The sequence below is a fragment of the Rhineura floridana genome, chromosome 7 (assembly GCF_030035675.1).
Source record: "Rhineura floridana isolate rRhiFlo1 chromosome 7, rRhiFlo1.hap2, whole genome shotgun sequence".
In the NCBI taxonomy this organism is placed as follows: domain Eukaryota; kingdom Metazoa; phylum Chordata; class Lepidosauria; order Squamata; family Rhineuridae; genus Rhineura; species Rhineura floridana.
Genome location: NC_084486.1, coordinates 1237868 through 1258204, shown reverse-complemented (window position 1 = coordinate 1258204; position 20337 = coordinate 1237868). Strand labels below are relative to the sequence as shown.

Below are 20337 nucleotides of genomic sequence, written 5' to 3'. Positions count from 1 at the left end.
AGAGTCTGTGCTTGATTTCCAAACATAATGGAGCAGGGGTGGGGGGCAGTTCACTGGTGACAATGGGAACTTTTTTCCTATGGCCCCTAGTTGGGGGGGGGAGCAGAATCTGTGTTCCAGTCATGGGGGGGATTGAAGAGAAAGGTTTCCCCTCCCCACATATTGCCTTCACACCTGTAATTATAGTTAAGGTGGGGGTGGGAAGCCTTTTTCAACCCAAGGGCCACATTCCCTTCTGGGCAACCTTCCAGAGGCCACATGCCAGTGGTGAGCGGGGCAGAGGCGTAAGTGAGCAGAAGTTGTCCTTATCACAATGTATATTCTAGCCAAGCCAAATGTCAGAGATTTGTACACAGCCACAGCCAGTCATACCCATTTCTCCATCCAGGCAAACAAAAGACATCAGAATTCAAAACCACATTTCAACCAGGCAAAAGGTACAAGCACAGCCAGTGAGAGGTGGAGCCTGAGGAGAGGGGTTTGGCCTGGGGAGAATTCCACTATTTAGCCAGAGCAGCTTGGAAGGCTGCATTTGGCTCCCAGCCCTGAGGTTCTCCGCTCCTGCTAAATACAAATGCTGAATCTCATGCTCCTGCTTAGGTAGTCCAAACCACACCACCCAAGCACAAGAATACAGCATTGGCAGACTCAGGGTAACCCTGAGATATGCACAAGTAGAAACAAATCTGCATGAGAGGAAAACCCTAAGGGGGACACCCCAGTCCCAGCAACCCCACAACAACTCCTTGACAACTTGGTGGGAGTGGCTAGAACAGGGTAACACAGAGCAGAGGCACAAAGAATTACCAGGGGGTAGCCATGTTAGTCTGTTGCAGGAAAACCAACAGAGAGTGTTATGGCACCTTAAAGATTAACCAATGTTATTACTGCAGGTTGGGAAAGGCTGTGGTTGGGAGAAACCAACTTGTGTCAGCCCTGCAGCATAGTGCACCCTGAATACTGCAGGTGAGCAGGTACTGCGCTTATGCAATAAGCCTGCTTCCACCACCACCCATCACCTTCCGCCTGTACAGTAAGAAAGGTTATAGGAAAATGTACTAGCAAGTGTAGAATAATGATGGCTTGGCATATCATAACTTAATCCCCATAACTTAATCAGAATGAACATTTAATAAACAGCTGAGCGTGTATAACCTCCCTGTCACCTTTGTCCATACAAATCAGGATGCTCAGTCAACAGGTTGCTTGGAAGTGACCGCACACATGCTAAAGATATCCTGCAGCATTCTGTTGCAGGACCTTATGTATTTAAATTTAAATTATTTATAAATAAACAAATAAATGGCAGTAACAGTCTATGATGCTATAGCTCTGTGAAAAGCTTTCATGTGTTTATTTAGTACCGAAAGGTCGTAAGAGGCAAGAGCTGGGCCATCTTAAATTGTGGGTTGCTCCTAACCCTCAAACCACCAGCCCATGTTATAAATGTGGCTTGCTTTTAGCTCCACATGCACACCCTTCACCTTCTGGCAAAGACAGGAAGACAATATAACTGGCACTAAAACTTTGATACAATGGTACAAGTCAGATTGGCTTTGCTGACACTGTAAAATTCACAGATTTGATTTGATTTTTAAATTGCAGCCTTCTCTGGGGACAACTTCAGCAAGCAAAAAGTCTGCAGTGAGTGCTCATACCACGCTCAGCCACATGCAGTATCATTCCCTCTAGGTAGGATACCAGCCACATTTTTATTATTTATGACTGAGGTAGACAGCAAGACCTCCTGATATAATAAGCAGTAGACACAGTCAGCAGAGCAATTTAACAAGGAGGACTAGTAGTTGGATACATGAAGTAGGCTAGACAACAAGATGCATCTGAATCATGTGGGAGACTGGCAATTAACTAAATGATGTAATTGATTCCTCCAGTTGGCTCTGGGACCCCAGTCTCCCAGGTGTATCTGTCTGTGTCTGTGCATGTATGCGCAGTTGCTGGGTGTTCATATCCAAGGTTCCCATAGGGCTCCTTGCTTTTTCACAAGGCTATGGATTCATCTACAGTCCCCCACAACCAGGAAACTAGTTCCATGAGCCCAAGAGAGGGGGCTTAGACGTGGTTTTCTCAAACTGAAACCCCTTTTCTCATGTTACATGCTGAATTACTTTTGAAACTGAGTGTGCCAATTAAAAAATTAAAATATTGTACTACAAGCTCTTTCTTTAAGTCTATACACTTATTGGAACCAGAAGAAAGAAAGCACTACTGAGCAGAATAGCTCTCCTCCATGAGATGGGAAGAAAATACCCATGTGCTTTGGCTGATAGTTGCAAATATTCATCATTTGCCATAAAAATCATTACGTGTTTATAATTCTTGCACAGTATCCAACTAAACAGTTCCGCTTGTGCAAGGAGTTTTAGCTGTGCAGTGAACTCCCCCCTCCCTTCTCCCTCTGTACCCTGTAAATCTGCTCTGGATAGTTGGGAGAATCACTGAAACAGATTTAGAGTGTGTGTGGGGAGAGGGATGCAATTCATCATGCAACATGGAAAAGAAGTTGCAGTTTGAGAAAACCAAGTCTAACCCCCATGCTTGGGCTCATGGAACTAATTTCATGTTTCTTTGAACCTCCCCTTAGTTTTCAAGTAAATGATCTTGCTCTGTGTCCTTGTATGTGTACAGAAACATACCAAACAGAAATCTATTAACTACACAATCCCCCCTCCCAAATATCAAATTCCTGTTTTGAAAAAGGCAATGTAGGCTATATAATCAAAAGGTTTAAATTATGCTCCTAGGAGTATAAAGACCTTCCATAGTTAAAAATCCAGCAGAGCTCTTCCTATGCTCTTAACATCTCTTCATCCTCAGTGGTTCCTAGGACCTGGTACAGGATACAAGAGTTGTCCAACCTGTTGGAAGTGGGGCAAGAGCAACTCCTGTTTTGTTCTTTTGTTTGTGCTCCAGAAGGAAGATAGAGCTAGGGTCCTCCAGATGAATAGGCTTGTTTACCTTTTACCTGTGATGCTCTGACTGACTTCCTTCTGTCGCTAGACTGTGATGCCTTTAGGGAAGCTTACCTGCCCCTCCTCCTTCCGCCCTTTCCATTCCTTTCTTCTCTGGCTGTCTGTGAGAGAGGAGACATCCCTTTGTCTCTGCTCTCCCTCCAAGCATGGGGCTGACTCCTACACCTGGGAGTTATGCCTCCAACTTAGCTAGTTAGTTAGAACTAGGTATGCCTTTTCTATCTACTATGAATTTCTCTAAATAAAGTAGCTTTTCTTATTTTACTAAGTCTCCAGTCTCAGTGATGCTGATGCAGGGCTAGGCAAATGCACACACACGCTAGCACACTCACATTTCAACATCTGCTGTTACTCTCTGCTGCTGTGGTGCTGCTTTTAAACGAAATTAAGCAACACAACTACACACAGCGCAACACAACCAACTGGAAACACTGATCACAGAGAGTAAATCAGAGGAGTTTGCTGTATTTGATTTCCATATCTCCAGCTTTCACTCACAGCACACTCTGGGCACTATCAGATTGTTGCTATTTCAGATGGGATTTAAACACATACTGACAAATTCTGGTTGTACAGTCATCGTTGATTTGTAGGTCTTGTGCAGCAAACCTACTTCCCCAAAAGACTGGATTTTTTGCAAAAAAAAAAAAAGGAAAGTGACAGGAAAATACAGTGGAACATGTGGGATAACATTTACTTGATGCAACACTAACCTAGCTGCAAACAAAGCAAAATGAATTCTCAATAAATAGACAATGTTGTCTAATCTCCCCTAAACAAATCAGGACAGTCAGTAAACCAGTCTCCTGGAAGCAACCTCAGTGATACTGTCTCCACCCAAGCTCAATAATACAAACTCTCAAAAGCACAAGTCAAAAGGATTTGCAAGCATTTCCAAACTGGCAATACCTATCCCAGTGGGGTAAAAAGATGAACAAAGCTGGATGGGTACTACAGCAGCAGTCTAAGCTTGGGAGAAAACAGAGCTCCTCCTGTGTTTAGCTAGAATTCAATATAAACTATACAATCCCGGAAGAGGCCATTGCCAGCTCTAGAAGACAGATGTTCTCTTCAAACAGCAGAAGACTGTCCTAACCTGTCATAATAGCCCCAACATGAGCAGACCAACCCACAGAGACATGGACCACATAACCAATCCCAAAACCAAACCTGGGGCTTGGGCTTGTATATTTTTGTAACAGCTGTTTATTTTGCGAAATTCTGGAAACCGCCCTAGGATCACTGTAAATGATAAAAGAGTAGTCTACAAATCTAGATCATAATCATCTGCTTCTTCTGGATGCAGCAGATCTACACCAAAGCCACTCTGCTTCAGCTTGTCTCGTTTGCATTTCTTTGAGGAGCCCAGAACAGTATTTTCAGCATCCCTGTGAAGAAGCTTCAGCTGACAGTAACTTAACAGAGGCCACCTACTGATCTCCAGACCTGTGGGAATTTCTCCAGCTATGGTAGGGCCCTGCTTCCCAGCACTCGGCTTCCCGGTGTTCCGCTAAGGTGGCAGCTTTCCTCCCCTCTTTAAAAGCCAATTTTCCTGCTTTTTGTGGCATTTTGGCGTCATTTTCACGCGATGTGTCCCATTAAAGTCTATGGGGTTCCGCCTTACGGCGATTTCCGCTTTAAGGCGGGGGTCCGGAACGGAATCTGCCGTATAAGCGGGGCCCTACTGTACCACCTTAGGAAGTTCTCACTACTTCCATTTTGCAGACTCGCTGAGGTAGAAACCATATCCAAGCTTTGTACATGACTGTGTGTGAATTCTGAAGAATTTGGCTGCCAGCTGTGTTCTGCCAGCATAGTAATTCCTGTTGGTTGCCTACGAGCTTTTGAGGCAGTAGCTCATGAAACACTGTTCTCAAAATTAATGCAAACTGGCTTAGATACAAGTGCTGTCACATGGGTTGGCAGATAATAAACAACAGCTAATGATCAACAGAAGGGAAGTGTGGGTGGGGGAGCAGCAGGCCTTTCTTAAGGAAACACAGGGATTGGAGAAGAGGAGTCACCACCTTTGAAAATAAGGTTGCATCCACAAATTACCTGCAACTAGCAGTTTTTGTTAGTTTTTTTAAAGAGCCAGTTTGAAGGACACCCACTGGAATAAGTTGCCCCCTCCACATATTTAAGGAGACTGTGATGAGCTGCAGTAAAGAGTCAGAGATAGAAAAGATGTGGCATGTCATCTAATCCAGAAAAGAGCCAGTCCAAAGGGTCAGCTTTAGTCTGCAAAAGCAATCCAAAGTAACACACAGCCCTTCCCCTGATAATGCCAAAGCCATCCCCACCGGCTCTCATATATTCCGGTGCCACAAACTCCCATTCCTTGTGCTCCAGGCTGGCCACTTATAAAATAAGGGATCTCTGGCCACCTTCCCAAGAACACTTTGCAGCTCAGTGCATTGGTAGTAGTGATGATTTGCATCAACATTGACTCAACACACTATTACCCAGCTAAAGATGAATCCTTTCCCCGTTGAAGCCCTAATCCAATCGCTTCCTCCCTTCCCAGATCCCCCTGGAGACACCCCCCATTTCTGTTACACCCACTTGGCAGTCAGAAATGGCAGCAACAGCACTCCAGCTATGAGAAAAGGGAGACAGGACGGATTCCTGCATTGAGCAGGGGGTTGATGGCCTTATAGGACCCTTCCAACTATATGATTCTATGATAGGAGATATCTCCTTCCCCTTTCCAGTGAACTACTGCAATGAGGGGCAAGCTGGGACTTCTTCTCCAGCTTGGATTTTAATTCAGGGGGCCCTTCTTCTTTGTTCCCCTTCTGAAACCCTGGAGAGCTGCTGCTAATCAGTGCAGGCAATACACTGTTAGATGGTCCAATGGCCTCACTCAGTATGAGTCAGCCATTCCTGTACCTCTATACTGGTTTAAATATTCACATCTTGTTCCCTTCCTAGCCTGACAACCCAAATACCTTGCCTTGGAACTAACAGCCAGCACAATCTCCTCACAACCAGACAGATTCATCGAGATACCAGTTAGTCAGGCTGAGGCTGCCTGCCTCAAGCAGCTTGTTTCGGAATACCCCTTAAAGGGCAGCCAATTGCCCATCATAATTTAGCTTGATAGCATATTTCTACAACGCAGATTTCCTGCCTGAGGCACCACAATGTTTGGGGGCTCTGCCGCGTTTGCATTGTCCAGAACTGACGAGAAGCCAGGAGTTTAGAAATCTTCGTTGTGATTCAGCTTAGAAGAATGTGCTAGCTAAACATACACCTACCAAAAAATAGGCAGCCGTCTGGCAGCGATAGGCAATCCAAGAGCCACAGCGGAGTCGGCCAGGCTGTTTGATTTCTTGGTCGGATGAGAAACCAATAGAGCATGCTTACTCTGAAGTAAGTTCCCCTAAGTTAATAGGGCTTGCTCCCAAGCCAGCTAAACTCAAGTGACTGGGTCACTCCCAGGCAAATGTGGTGAGAAGCATGCGTGCTTCCAAGCAGGAGGCTTAGACCCTGAATATTAAAAATGGGTTGTTGCTAAAACAAACCAGGATGATTGCTTAATAATCTGGTCGTTTGGAAGAGGTTGGCATCTAAAAAATAATAAAATCATCGTTCGGACGCTGTGAAACATTTGCATGCATGAAGAGCACGCTTCACACCATAAACAATCGTCAGGAAGCGTCCAGAAACATGTGGGACGGACTTATTTCCGGATGAACGACACGCGCGCGCACACACGCGCCACGCAAAACCTCCTTCCACCCAGAGGCTCCCGCTCCCAGGTGTGAACACGGAAATTGTCCACTGCCTCGCGCCCCGGCCGACGGCGCACCCACTCAGCTCCAGGGGCAACTGCCTGGGCCTTTCTCGAGGAGCTGGAGAAACTTTCAAGCAGAGCCTGTTGGCGCGGCTAGGACGCCGGAGAAGCGACGGGAATTCCGGGCTCCGCAGGACAAGCAGGCTGGCACAGAACCCAGGCCAGGGCGTGGGGAAGCGGCAGAGCAGCGACCGAGAGGAGCGGAGTGGGACCTTCGCCTCCCCTGGCAGCAGCGGTGCCAGTGCCAGAGCCGCGCGGGCCGCTAAGGACTTTTGCGGGCAGAGCCGCCGCTGACGGGAAGTTTGGTGCGCTCGATCCGGCGCGCTGGTTCCAGTGTTGCCTGCCTGCCTCCCCCAGCCCCAGCGCCGCCCGTTGCGCTACTCACACGATCCACATGCCAGTGATGCTGAAGGCGGGGAGGGCGATGGGCAGGATCACCCAGGCTGGCATCTTGGGTTCGAGGCGCGCCCGCAAGGGGGAGCTCGCCCGCCCAGGCACCATTCGGAGGGCGCCAGGAGGGAGTCAGATGGGGCGCGCCCGGCCGCGACAAGGCCCCCTTCTCTTCCCTCCCCTTCTCGGCGGACTGGAGCACGGTGTGGCGACGCCAGACTCCGCTTGACTCTGAACCACTAGCAGAGACTGAAGAGCAGCTCTCCCCCCCACCCGAAGAGGAGGAGGAGGAGGAGCGAGGCCAGCGTGGGACGGGGCGACCCCGCCTCGGGGGCTGGTCCCAACACTCTACCCGCCCCAGCCCGGAGAGATTGGGGAGGGGGGTGCAAGCGGGCCTCTTTTGGGAAGGAAGCGACCCGTGCTCAGTGATAATAGGCGCTATTGCCACAATCAAAGTAAGAAGTTGGGAATTGTCCGTGGAGGGGGCCGGTTTCCTCTGCGTCGCTGCGCTCGCAGACGCTGGGCGAAGGTAGACCCTCTCCAAATGGGAAAGGGATGAGCCTCCAGCCCCGGTTTCGGGGCTTCCCGATTGCCGCCCAGCCAGAAGAGAGGGACGGGCCTCCGAGGCTTGATAAGTTACCGTACAGAGGACTTGAGTGGCGCTGCCGTTTCTGACAGTAATGGGAGCGGGAGAAGAAAGGCAGGGGCCTTTCCCAGCCACAGCTGAAGAGGCTGGGTATTGAAGCTGCGGCCTTGTGGATGCCAAGCAGATGCTCTGGAGCTTGGGTCCTTGCCTGCCCCCCACCCAAAAACGACCTTTAAGAATATCTAGCACATCTAAGGACACTCCCTTCTGACTCAGCCTCCTGCTCAAGCCCGAGTGGTGTTCCCAAGTCACCTATCCACCGTCCTAATGATCCCTCACCAATAATGGGCAATATTTAAAAAATGCCTCTGCTTTGAACCAGGTGGGTAAGTGTAGTCAAGTAGGACTATATCATTCTTACTAATATTTTTATTTCTTACCCTCCCTTCACCATAAGGTCCTAGAGCAGGTTACAGCAATTTAAAAATACAATCTTGAAAACAGTTTAAAACAAATTACACATATAAGAACAGATCTGCCACAGGCAGGAAGGCATTTCTCCTTCAAAGTCTCAGAGATGCTGAACTGAATCGCTAAATTTAAGGCGGACACTACCCACCGAACTCAACAAAGCCCTAGTTCCTTGAGAGGCATATGCTGCTCACTTGACTACGGCACCACATAAGCAGGCCTAAACATTTCAGAATCAGGAGGGTCAAAGGAATACAGATCAAGTTTCTTAAGCAATCTCTCCCTCGCTCCCAACCACACTTTAAAGGTAACCCCGCACCGAAGCCCTGCCCAGCTCAGGATTTGGAGTATAAAGGGCCTTTAAAGAGGACTGAACTCCTGCCACGCCCTTTCCTTTTTAATGGATCTTATTGTTGCGGATTATTTTTTAAATTGGCCCATCTTGACTCTTTAGTCAGCAAGCAATAAAGTAGCTGTGAGCTGACCTCGAAGAAACAAGGCATGAAAAGATTGATATTTGGACAGAAGAAAAACTGGAACAATTAGGTCCTATACCTTGTAGTCTTACTGTGACATCCCCCCTCCTCTTCTCCCCAAAATATGAAAACTACACAGCTGACATTGAAACAGCCAAAATCCTCCCTAAGCTGCCATGTGGATGGGCAAGGACGGGTGAGGGAGCAGCTCTACCTGAATTACCAGTGCATGCAAATGGTGAAGCTTCAGGCCATGGAATCTAATACCAGGATACAAACTCAAAAAGGCTTTTCCTCCATTGAAGAAGAACTGAGCTTGAACAGAGTCTCATAACCTGTTCAAACTAAGTGGCCTGGGGTGATATCCAGTGTTAAGCTGTACACAGAGCAGGCCCATTGATTTATCTCTTTCTGAATACTTCTGTTGATGAGCCTCAGCTCAGGAAAAGTTGTGTCTCTCACATTTGGGAGAGGCAAAAGCAATTAATACTTAAAACTGAGTTTGCTGTTCCTGCTACCCAGTTTTTCACTGATTGTATTTTTGGAACTGAATACCTTCAGTATCAGGCTGTGAACACAGTAGTCACCAGATCAAATCATTTCTATTAGCCACACGTGGAGGGGAAACAGGTTGATCTGCTGATCAGCTGTGAAAACTGTTTGAAGCTGAATTTTTAAAAAACCGCACTCAAGCCGCTTCCACCAGGTTTTATGATAAAAGAGGGCAGGGTTTGACTAGGGGCGAATGCACCTTCCTTGTCCTCCTGGATCTCTCAGCGGCTTTTGATACCGTTGACCACGGTATCCATCTGGACCGCCTGAAGAGGTTAGGCATGGGGGGCACTGTACTGCAGTGGTTCCGTTCCTTCCTCCAAGGTAGGCACCAGAGAGTGGCGTTGGGGGATGAGGGTTCGGATCCTTGGCCTCTCACTTGTGGGGTGCCACAGGGCTCCATCCTCTCCCCGATGCTGTTCAACATCTATATAAAGCCGCTGGGGGCTATCATCAGAAGATTTGGCCTGCAGTGTCACCAATATGCGGATGACACGCAGCTCTATCTCTCATTCAAATCTTCACCGAGGTTGGCTGTAGAAACCCTATCCAAGTGCCTGGAATCGGTAAGTGGCTGGATGGGAAGGAATAAGCTGAAGCTGAACCCTGACAAAACCAAGGTACTGTTTGTGGGAGACAAGGGAAGGTTGGGGGATGTTGACCTGGTGCTCAATAGGGTACAATTGCCCCTGAAAGACCAGGTCCACAGCCTGGGGGTTATTCTTGACTCCCAGCTGTCCATGGAGGCTCAGGTCTCGGCTGTGAGCCGGGCAGCGGTGTATCAACGCCATCTGATACGGAGGCTGCGCCACTACCTTCCCAACCATCTGCTCCCAGTGGTGGTACATGCCCTGGTCTCCTCTCGCCTAGACTACTGTAATGCACTCAACGTGGGGTTACCCTTGAAAACGGTCCGGAAGCTGCAACTGGTACAGAATGCGGCGGCTCGCCTGATTAAGGGGAGTCACCGGCAAGATCATATCACTCCAGTGCTGAAGGAGTTGCACTGGTTACCGGTTGTTTTCTGGGCCCAATTCAAGGTGTTGGTTCTGACCTTTAAAACCCTATACGGTTTCCGCCCAGTCTGTCTGAAGGAGCGCCTCCAGCATCATCAGGGATGCCGCTCAACAAGATCAGCCTTCTCTCAATCCCACCGGTTAAAACAGCTAGACTGGTGAGGACTAGGGAGAAGGCTTTTTCAATTGTGGCCCCCACTCTGTGGAATTCCCTCCCAAATCATCTCCGCCATGCCCCCTCTATGATGAGCTTCTGCCGGGCCTTGAAGACCTGGCTCTTCAGGCAGGCTTTTGGGGTGGGCTAGGTTTTATTATTGTTGTTGAGATTTTTAATGTTTTAATGTATTTGTATGTTTTTATTTTGTACGTCGCCCAGAGTGGCTGGACAGCCAGCCAGATGGGTGACTAATAAATTTAATAAATAAATAAAGTGTCGTGTACCCCCGTTTTCAGAAGAGTGAGGTGGAGATGTGCTGGAAGCGGCAGAAAGTGTTTCTACGGTCCGTTCAGACATAAGCATCCCTTGAAGACATCATCAGCTGCTGACGTGAGAGCATGAGCTTGGGGCAGGGCTGTAGCTCAGTGGCGGAGCACCTGCTTTGCGTGCAAAAGGTCCCAGGTTCAATCCCTGGCATCTTCGGGTAGGTATGAGAGAAAACCCTGTCTGAACTCCTGGAGAGCCACTGCCAGTGTTGGCAATACTGAGCTAGATGGACCAATGGTCTGACTTGATGGAAGGCAGCCTCCTGCCTTCCTGTGAACTATCACAGAGCAGCCACCACTGATGGAATATTCACATGACCTCACAGCTGGGGTGGGGAGGAGTTAGCCTTCTCCAACCTACGTATTGTGACCTCACACACACCTCAGAAATGCCTCCTTCCACTGCAATTTTGCTTGAAAATAGCCTTCTATCTGTACCAATGGAAACAAGGTGTTATTAGGGGGTAACCCAAAAGTGGAACCCCAGATCATTTGCACCCAGATGTCTTGCCCCTTTTCCCATTTTTAAAAAACTTGTATTTAAACTTTGCTAAGAGGCCAGCCAGGCCCATTAACAGTTTGCCAACATCAGTTTCTGCACATTCAGCAGCCCTGCTTAAAAAGTTTTTCCTGATGCACTTTCGAGATCCATTTCAATTGGGGTTTAGACCTGGTTCTGGCATAGAAACTGCCTTGGTCACCCTGTATGATGACCTATGTCGGGAGAGAGACAGGGGGAGTGTGTCCCTATTAATCCTCATTGATCTCTCAGCCTCTTTCGATACCATCAACCATGGTATTCTTCTGGAGCTGCTGTCTGAGTTGGGAGTGGATGGCATTGCTTTGCAGTGGTTCCAGTCCTACTTGGATGGTCACACTCAAGAGGGTGGTGCTTGGGGAGTACTATTCGGCCCCATGAGCCTTCAGTGTGGGGTTCCTGAGGGTTCAATTTTATCCTCCATGCTATTTAACATCTACATGAAACTGCTGAGTAACATCATCCAGAGATGTGAAGTATGTTGTCAGCAATATGGTGATGACACACAACTCTGTCTCTCCTTTACATCACCAGGTGCAGCAGTGGATGTGCTAGGCGATGTCTTGCCTTGGTAATGGACTGGATGGGAACCAATAAACTGCACCTCAGTCCAGACAAGGCTGAGGCGCTGTTAGTGGGTGGTTCCTTAGACTGAATGGAGGGGATATAGCCTGCTCTTGATGGGGTTACACTCCCTTTGAAGGAGCAGGTGTGCAGCTTGGGGATACTCCTGGATCCATCAGTTTCACTTAAGGCTCAAGTGGCCTCAGTGGCAAGGAATGCCTTCCATCAGCTTTGGCTGGTGGCTCAGTTACAATCCTATCTGAACAGGATAGCTTGACTTCTTTTGTCTATGCTTTGGTAATGTCGGCTAGATTGCTGCAGTGTGTTATATGTGGAGCTGCCTTTGAAGATAGTTCAGAAACTGCAGCAGGTGCACAATTCAGCAACCAGATTGCTCACCAGGGCAAGATGGTCTGAGCTCATAACACCAATGTTGACACAACTGTACTGGCTACCAGTAAGTTTCTGAGCTCAATTCAAACTGCTGGTTTTGACTTATAAAGCCTTCTATGGCTCAGTACCACAAGGACTGCGTCTCCCCATATGAACCAACCCAGACCCTGTGTTCAGCATCCGAGGCCCTTCTTTGGGTGCCCGCTCCGAGGAAGGTGCAGGGATGGCAACATGAGGATTGGCTTTCTCAGTCATGCTTATGGAACCCTCTCCCCAGAGAGGCACGCCTAGCACCATCATTATCTACCTTTAGGTGCCAGGCAAAACACTCCTTTTCTCCCAGGTGTTTGGCTCTTAATTTTTGTAGGGTTTTTGATGTTTTAGCCTCTTTTAGGGGGTGGGTTGTTCCACTGTCTTATCCATGTATTGTGCTTTTTAAAAAACTTTTATATTGGTTTTAATCTTTTTATTGTATGGTGCCCTTGGGTTCATTTTTATGAAAAAGTGACTAATAAATTTAACTAATTAAGGTAAGCTTGTAGCTTACAGTCCTTCTTACCTAACCTTTATTCTCCCTTCTTTCTTCTCTTTTCATGGCAGCCTTATATTTGAAACAAAGGTGTACAAAGCTCCTGTATGAGGTATAGTGAGTTCCATGTTATCTGGGTGATGACACTTCTGCCAGCAGACATCCAGCACCATGAGAACCTCAGTGAATACTGTTGACAGACTGAATGGGAGGACTTGGTATCAAGTCATTATATTAGCTGTAGCAAATTTCAGCTCCAGGTGATGCTTTAGATAGCAATGGCTAACCTGTTGCCCTCCATAACCTCCATCATTGCTGACCGTTGGCTATGCTGGCTGACGCTCTTGGGACCCGGAGTCTAATAATATCTGAAGAACCACAATTTCCCCCCTCATGCTTTGGATGGATGGGGGCATTGAGAACGGATTTCAGGTATTTATTATTTAATTTGTTTAATTTATACCCCACCTTTCATTACAGAGAGAGCCAGTGTGGTGTAGTGGTTAAGGTGGTGGACTACGGCCTGGGAGACCAGGGTTCGAATCCCCACACAGCCATGAAGCTCACTGGGTGACTCTGGGCCAATCACTGCCTCTCAGCCTCAGAGGAAGGCAATGGTCAACCCCCTCTGAACACCGCTTATCATGAAAACCCTATTCACAGGGTCACCATAAGTCAGAATCGACTTGAAGGCAGCCCATTGCTATTTTTCAGACTCTACTTTAAGTGGGGCTTAGTTGAATACAACTCATAATTTTAGAAAGTTCAATTTAGGTAAGTTTGCCTTTAAATGTGATCTGAATCAAATTTCTCCCTCATCGACTTGAAGGCAGTCCATGTCCATTTTTTTTCATTATAGAACCCAAGGCAGCATACATATGGTTCCCAAGCAGTCTCCCATCCAGACACTGACCAGAGCTGGTTAGCTTCAGCATGTGCCTTCAAGACCATAGCCTGGGTAAGAATCATACATGCCTCTATAAAAATTCTGTTTAAAAAAACCTGCTTCCACCACTGTCAAATTCTAGCATAACCAAAGGAGGTTTGAGGTGAGCCCCCTCACAGGCCAAGCACACGTGATTACCTGAACTCTCTGAAGGAAACAGAATGGGCCTGTGCAAGTAAGGGTAAGCTTGATATTAGTGGCTGGAATCATCAGGAACTCCCTCTCACCCCAGTGGTGCACCTGAATGTTCTCCTTTACTTTCTCCCATATGAGTAAAACATGGTATCGCTTCCTGTCTGGGAAAATAAAATTATGCTCAAGGATAAATCTGCCCATCATTCCTAACAGCAGCAGATGGCCTAATCTCTACCAACAAGAATACCATCCTTACCATGAGGTAGAGAAGCAATCGCTTTAGACAGCAGATGCTGGGAGATGGCAGAAGCAGCCCCCCATTGTTCCTGAGCCCCCCTTGCCATTCCACTCTGTTAAATATCAGAGCCGTGTGCATGCATTCCTGGATGAGCTGCTGCCCTCAAGTGCACTGGAGGATGCTATCGCGTTGCCAGTATTGAAGCAAGGTTCGACTGACAGTCTAGCCAGCTTTTGTACTTGGAATGGTGGTGTGTGCACACTCCCTATCTTGTCCTTTGCCTCAGGCAGCAAAATGTCTTGAGTCAGCCCTGTTTGGGTGGGGAAATCAGCTCTGTTTACTATGGGGAGGTGGCAATGTGATTATACAGTGCCCCTCCCCAATATTCAAGAAGGTACATAGACTTCTAGATTGATATGGTTCTCTCCCTATCTCCCCCACTTCAGATTAAGGCAGGGGTCGCCTACCTTTTTGCACCAGTGGGCACATTTCAAATTGTGAGAGTGTGCTGAGGGTGCCAGTCATAAAATAGCTACAATGGAGGGCAGGGCATAACACAAAATTAGAGAGAACAGATTGCCGCTTCCCCCCCCCCCCGACAACCTCATGCTTACCATAGGAAGTCAGCTATGTCCTGCTGGTCCTGATTGTGGAGATGCAGCTGTTAAAATGCACAAGAACTCTGTTGTCCCCAATACCAATCTTAAACCAAAGCCTAGGCTGCCATCCTGTATGCCCTTACATGGGAGTAAGCCCATTAAACACAAAGAGATTTACTTCTGAAATAGACATGTATACCATTGTATTGTATGTTAACTATACAGTGAATTCTTACTGAGTGCTTGGACATCAGCTCCTGCATTTTTCCAAAGTTTTCTTATTTTGAATTTTCCATTTGGGAAAGAGATTCTTTAACTGCACTTATTGTATGGTATAATATTTGCAGGAAATAACTTGTAGGGAGTACCTGATCTTTGGAGAAGGGGAGTAGCTCAGAGGCAGAGCGTCTGCCTTGCATTCAGAAGGTCACAGGTTCATCTCCAGGTAGGGATAGGATAGGAAAGAATCCTGCCTGAAATCCCGGAGAGCTGCTGCCAATCAGTGCAGACATTACTGAGCTAGATGGACCAAAAGTCTGACTTGCTTTAAGGCAGCATCCTATGTTCCTGTGAATCTGCCACAAGAAAGATGCAGGGAAAAAAGGAAGGACAAACAACAGAGATTCCAAGGACTATTGAAAATAAGCAGGAAATTTGCACTAAAGGGGAGGGGAAAACAAACTCTTTACGACACCTATTGCCTAGTGTCCAAACATCTCACTTATCAATCAAAGCTGTGATTGATAAGTCACTCATTGACTAAAAACATTGGCAGGCATGAGCAGCCAGGACGGCTCATTTCACATAAAATGCTTAGAAAGGCACCTGCACATTTTGCTTCATAACTTTCTTTCTAGGAGAGCTAGACGACAAATTAAAGCTCAGGTTCTGGAGCTGCTGCCTGAGGCCACCAGTGAAGACGTTCATGGGCATCATGGCATTGGGTTGGTAACCCCTGGATTAAGGCATCAATCAGCTGAGTCTTGCACTATTCAGCTCCAAGGGCATCCTAAGAATCCCTAAACCCAGGCACAGGAAGCCCGTGGCCCTTCACAACAACTCCCATTAGCCCCAGTCTGCATGGGCAAGGTCGGGGATGAAGTGAGCTACAGTCCAACAACATCTGGAGGGCTATAGGTTCCCTAACCTAGTCCTGACCTTTGTAATCTGAACAGAGATGGGGAAGGGAAGCATAAGAACATAACAGCCTGCTGGATCAGGCCAATGGCCCATCTAGTCCAGCATCCTGTTCTCACAGTAACCAACCAGATGCCCATGAGAAGCTGACAGGCAGAACCTGAGCAAAAGGGCACTCTCCCCTCCTGTAGTTTCCAGCAACTAGCAGAATTGTTTTTGACAGTTTTCTCGCCCCAATTCAGGATCTGACTTCTAGCCAGACTTGAGATCCAGAATTACTCCACGCAGGACCCAAGAACAGAGAAGCATCCAAGGCATAAGGGAATAGGTTGTAAGAATATTTCATGTATTTTGCAACAGAGCCAAGAGCCACTGTCAGACTTCTTGAACGCTCCTTAAACTAAGCTTCTTTTTGCCTCCTATCTAACCTCCCCTCTCATCCTCTCCATCAGTTTGACTATCATGCTAGAAAACAGAAGATCACATCGGCCTAGCCCCACAGCATGGCACAAAGACAAGTAGAAAAGTTTCTGTGGGCTTCCTTGGTGAACTTCTGACAGTGAACAAAAGAATCTACAATGTGCGTTTCCCAAGGAACAGAAAAGTTGGGGCCACGACTGGCCCATCAGCAGCACTTCTTAGAGGAATGCTGTGCCATGTGGTACGCAGCTGCAAACATACAAAAAGGGGGAGAACACACAGAGCAAGAGCGCTTCTAGACCACTTGTTTATTGAGCATTCATCCTGCTTTGTTTGCAGAGAGATTAGATGACACAATCAAAATCAAGTGTCATCCACACATTCCAGTGCATTTTCCCATCATACTCTGTATCGCAGAATGTCTGTTCTTTGGGTGAAGTGAGTTTCATGCTCCAAATCAACTTTAATTGTGTGACCTGAATTTGTCAGTATGTGATTTGAATCCCACCTGCAAATAGTGAGTCTGGAAGCTGCCCTAGTTGTTCTTGAAGGTACCACTGTGGTGTTTAAATAAAAATCTGGGAAGTTGTGGGATCCACCCTCTTGGGCACATATCCCGGACCAGGGTGGCACAGTACACCATATATCTCACACACAAAAGCACACTTTCTAGGTCTAGAAATGTGAAGGTGTCTGATGCAGGCTAATCCACGTGTGTGCCTGCATGATTACAAAGGAAACAGATACACAATTCCAAAGAGACTAAAATGCCTTTAAATTGCAGCCATGGGGGTGGGTGGGTGGAGCAAGCAGGATTGGACTGTGGTATAAGCAGAGGGTTTTCTAATTTTCCCCCACCTATGCCATGGTTCCAATTATTTCCCCAACTTGTTACTTGCATCAGGAGGGAAGGTGCCATTGGTGCTGCCTGAAACAGAGACTGCAGCTGCAAATTCCAGGTTAGCCACCCTTAATGTTACACAGCACATAATTTCCTTGTTGGTGGTAAAGGTCAATATGTTAAAGATGATTGCTTGGGGAATACACCTCCAGCAGGTGAAAGTTCTAGGGATTCATATGGATATTTGATCAAGCAGATCCAATCGTTCTTTAAAGAAATCGGTCACAAATTCAATTATATTGTGCTCTTCTATGCATTGTGGAAGTACGGCCCACTGCACATGACTATGCCTACTATGCCCCTCCAGGTCCATGATTTTAGCTCTCAGAGAGGCCATCTTTAGTTGTTGTTGTTGCTCAGGGATAGACTCTACACTTGGCCTAACTTCCACACTGAAGATGCTCAATTCTTCCATCTCCATCCTCAAAATAACCTGCCCCACCAGCTATAACAATAGTTTTGCATTCTTTTAAGCTTTGAAAAGGTTTCCTCAGCCGGTTATTTAAGGGGGACATAGATATGCATAATTTCCAAGAAAAGAGCTTACAGGTAGACACTGTCTTCTGCCTTTACCATCAGGGAGGAGCTCCCCAAGAGCTGTGTTAACTGGCAGAACAAAATCTAGATTTGTAGTACAAACAGTACGACGTTTTGGCATAAGTTTTGAAAAGGCGATACAAAATTTGGGGGTCCATGGTTAACAGCCATAGAAAACCTACCCTACTTATTCTACTTCAGGGGTGGGGAATGAATGTGCTGGATGTGGCCCATGATGCTTCCCTATCTGGCCCACAGTATTGCATCCTTGTTCCACCCCGCAAGTTTAGGGTCCTTCCTCACACAGTAACATCTCCTCCTCCTAATTACACTAGAGCTGCGCCACTCAGTGACTTTTGATTGGCAGCAGATCTAGGACATACAAAGATACTTCTTCACACAATACATAACCAACATATAGAGTTCACTGCCACGTTGTGTTGATGGCCACTAGCAGCTTTAAAAGGGGATCAGATAAACTCATGAAGAAGCCTATCAATAGTTATTAAACCATAATGAATAACTAAAATCTCCATGTTCAGAAACAGTGGGGGGCAGGTGCAGACAGGGGCTAACGAGGGGGAGGCTGTTGCTTTCTTGCCCTACATGTGGACTTCCAGGATAAATCTCTGGGCACAGTTGGAAATAGGAAGCTATTAAATCCACCCTTGGTCCGATTACTGGAACTCTTATGTAGAATTAATTGCCACAAGAAGTAGTAATGACCAGAAGCCCAGATGGCTTTTTAAAAATGGTTTAGCCACAAAAGCTGAATTATAGCCGTTTGGAAGCAGAATACTTCTGAATGCTCAGTGCGTTCAAAAGAACATCATCATCATTCCCTGCTGGTGAACTTCCATCAGCATTTGGGTTGCTGTTGTGGTCAATGAGATGTTGGACTACATGGACCTTGCTCTGATCTTGCAAGGCAGCTCTTGTATACATTGGTGCATATTCTGTTATAACTGATGACTGTAAAAGCAAACGTACGTGTGTGTGTGAGAGAGAATCTTGTTCACATTTACCTTTTCCTGAGCTATTATGCCTTATTTTTCCTGTACAGCTTCTGTTGCATTTGCATGCTGTAATTACTTTCAATGTAAATAAAGATTAAAAGACATAATGTGATGGGAGCTAGTCACAAGTATCCTATCAAACAATCCACTAGGAAGAAATGGCACTCTTCATAAGCAGAGAGGATCATGATGCTTACTTCAGGAAACTCTGGCTGTTCTTGTTAGGTGGAGGTTCGTGGTAAGAGAATCTCTGCAATGGATTGCACTCAAAGCATTTTCCTCAGCTGGGATGTTAGGATTAAGTAGAATGTTGTTCATTAATGACCTAGAATTAGGAGTGAGTAGTGAAGTGGCCAAGTTTGCTGACGATACTAAATTGTTCAGGGTTGTTAAAACAAAAAGGGATTGCGAAGAGCTCCAAAAAGACCTCTCCAAACTGAGTGAATGGGTGGAAAAATGGCAAATGCAATTCAATATAAACAAGTGTAAAATTATGCATATTGGAGCAAAAAATCTGAATTTCACATATACGCTCATGGGGTCTGAACTGGCGGTGACCGACCAGGAGAGAGACCTCGGGGTTGTAGTGGACAGCACGATGAAAATGTCGACCCAGTGTGCGGCAGCTGTGAAAAAGGCAAATTCCATGCTAGGGATAATTAGGAAAGGTACTGAAAATAAAACAGCCGATATCATCATGCCATTGTATAAATCTATGGTGCGGCCGCATTTGGAATACTGTGTACAGTTCTGGTCGCCTCATCTCAAAAAGGATATTATAGAGTTGGAAAAGGTTCAGAAGAGGGCAACCAGAATGATCAAGGGGATGGAGCGACTCCCTTACGAGGAAAGGTTGCAGCATTTGGGGCTTTTTAGTTTAGAGAAAAGGCGGGTCAGAGGAGACATGATAGAAGTGTATAAAATTATGCATGGCATTGAGAAAGTGGATAGAGAAAAGTTCTTCTCCCTCTCTCATAATACTAGAACTCGTGGACATTCAAAGAAGCTGAATGTTGGAAGATTCAGGACAGACAAAAAGAAGTACTTCTTTACTCAGCGCATAGTTAAACTATGGAATTTGCTCCCACAAGATGCAGTAATGGCCACCAGCTTGGATGGCTTTAAAAGAAGATTAGACAAATTCATGGAGGACAGGGCTATCAATGGCTACTAGCCGTGATGGCTGTGCTGTGCCACCCTAGTCAGAGGCAGCATGCTTCTGAAAACCAGTTGCTGGAAGCCTCAGGAGGGGAGAGTGTTCTTGCACTCTGGTCCTGCTTGCGGGCTTCCCCCAGGCACCTGGTTGGCCACTGTGAGAACAGGATGCTGGACTAGATGGGCCACTGGCCTGATCCAGCAGGCTCTTATGTTCTTAAGTGGACACATATTGAGAAATTTTCCTTTTAATGCTGCTTGAGTTCAAAAGAACATCAGCAATTTTAAGGGGGTGGGGACATTCAACCACAGGCCTAGTTGTGGTCTACACTTGCAGCAGAATAGAATGGTGTACCACTTCAAGTTCCAGGTAGAAGAAGCCATATGTTTGCTCCCCTACTAGGGATTGAAGCATATCATTTTAGGTTTCTCTCATTTCCCCCAATTTTAAGTGTGTTTTTCA

General features: G+C 46.6%; 1 protein-coding gene and 1 long non-coding RNA gene across 3 annotated transcripts in view; one reads left to right on the top strand and one right to left on the bottom strand.

Annotated features, from left to right (window-relative positions):
* Positions 1-7527, bottom strand: part of LOC133388648 (transmembrane protein 150A-like) — a 53112-nt gene extending 45585 nt beyond the window's left edge. The window contains exon 1 of one of the 2 annotated variants that reach the window (XM_061634647.1): positions 7178-7527. In XM_061634647.1, the coding sequence (XP_061490631.1) occupies positions 7178-7293 (116 nt within the window). In that variant the 5' untranslated portion in view covers positions 7294-7527. Of the gene's footprint in view, positions 1-6253; positions 7120-7177 lie in introns of those variants that run through there. The other variant, XM_061634648.1, reaches the window with a different exon arrangement.
* Positions 6591-19160, top strand: LOC133388649 (uncharacterized). Its single transcript, XR_009763873.1, has 5 exons — positions 6591-8150; positions 10737-10924; positions 12862-13222; positions 13650-13748; positions 16298-19160. It is a non-coding gene; the product is annotated as an uncharacterized LOC133388649 (long non-coding RNA).
* Positions 19161-20337: the final 1177 nt, after the last annotated feature.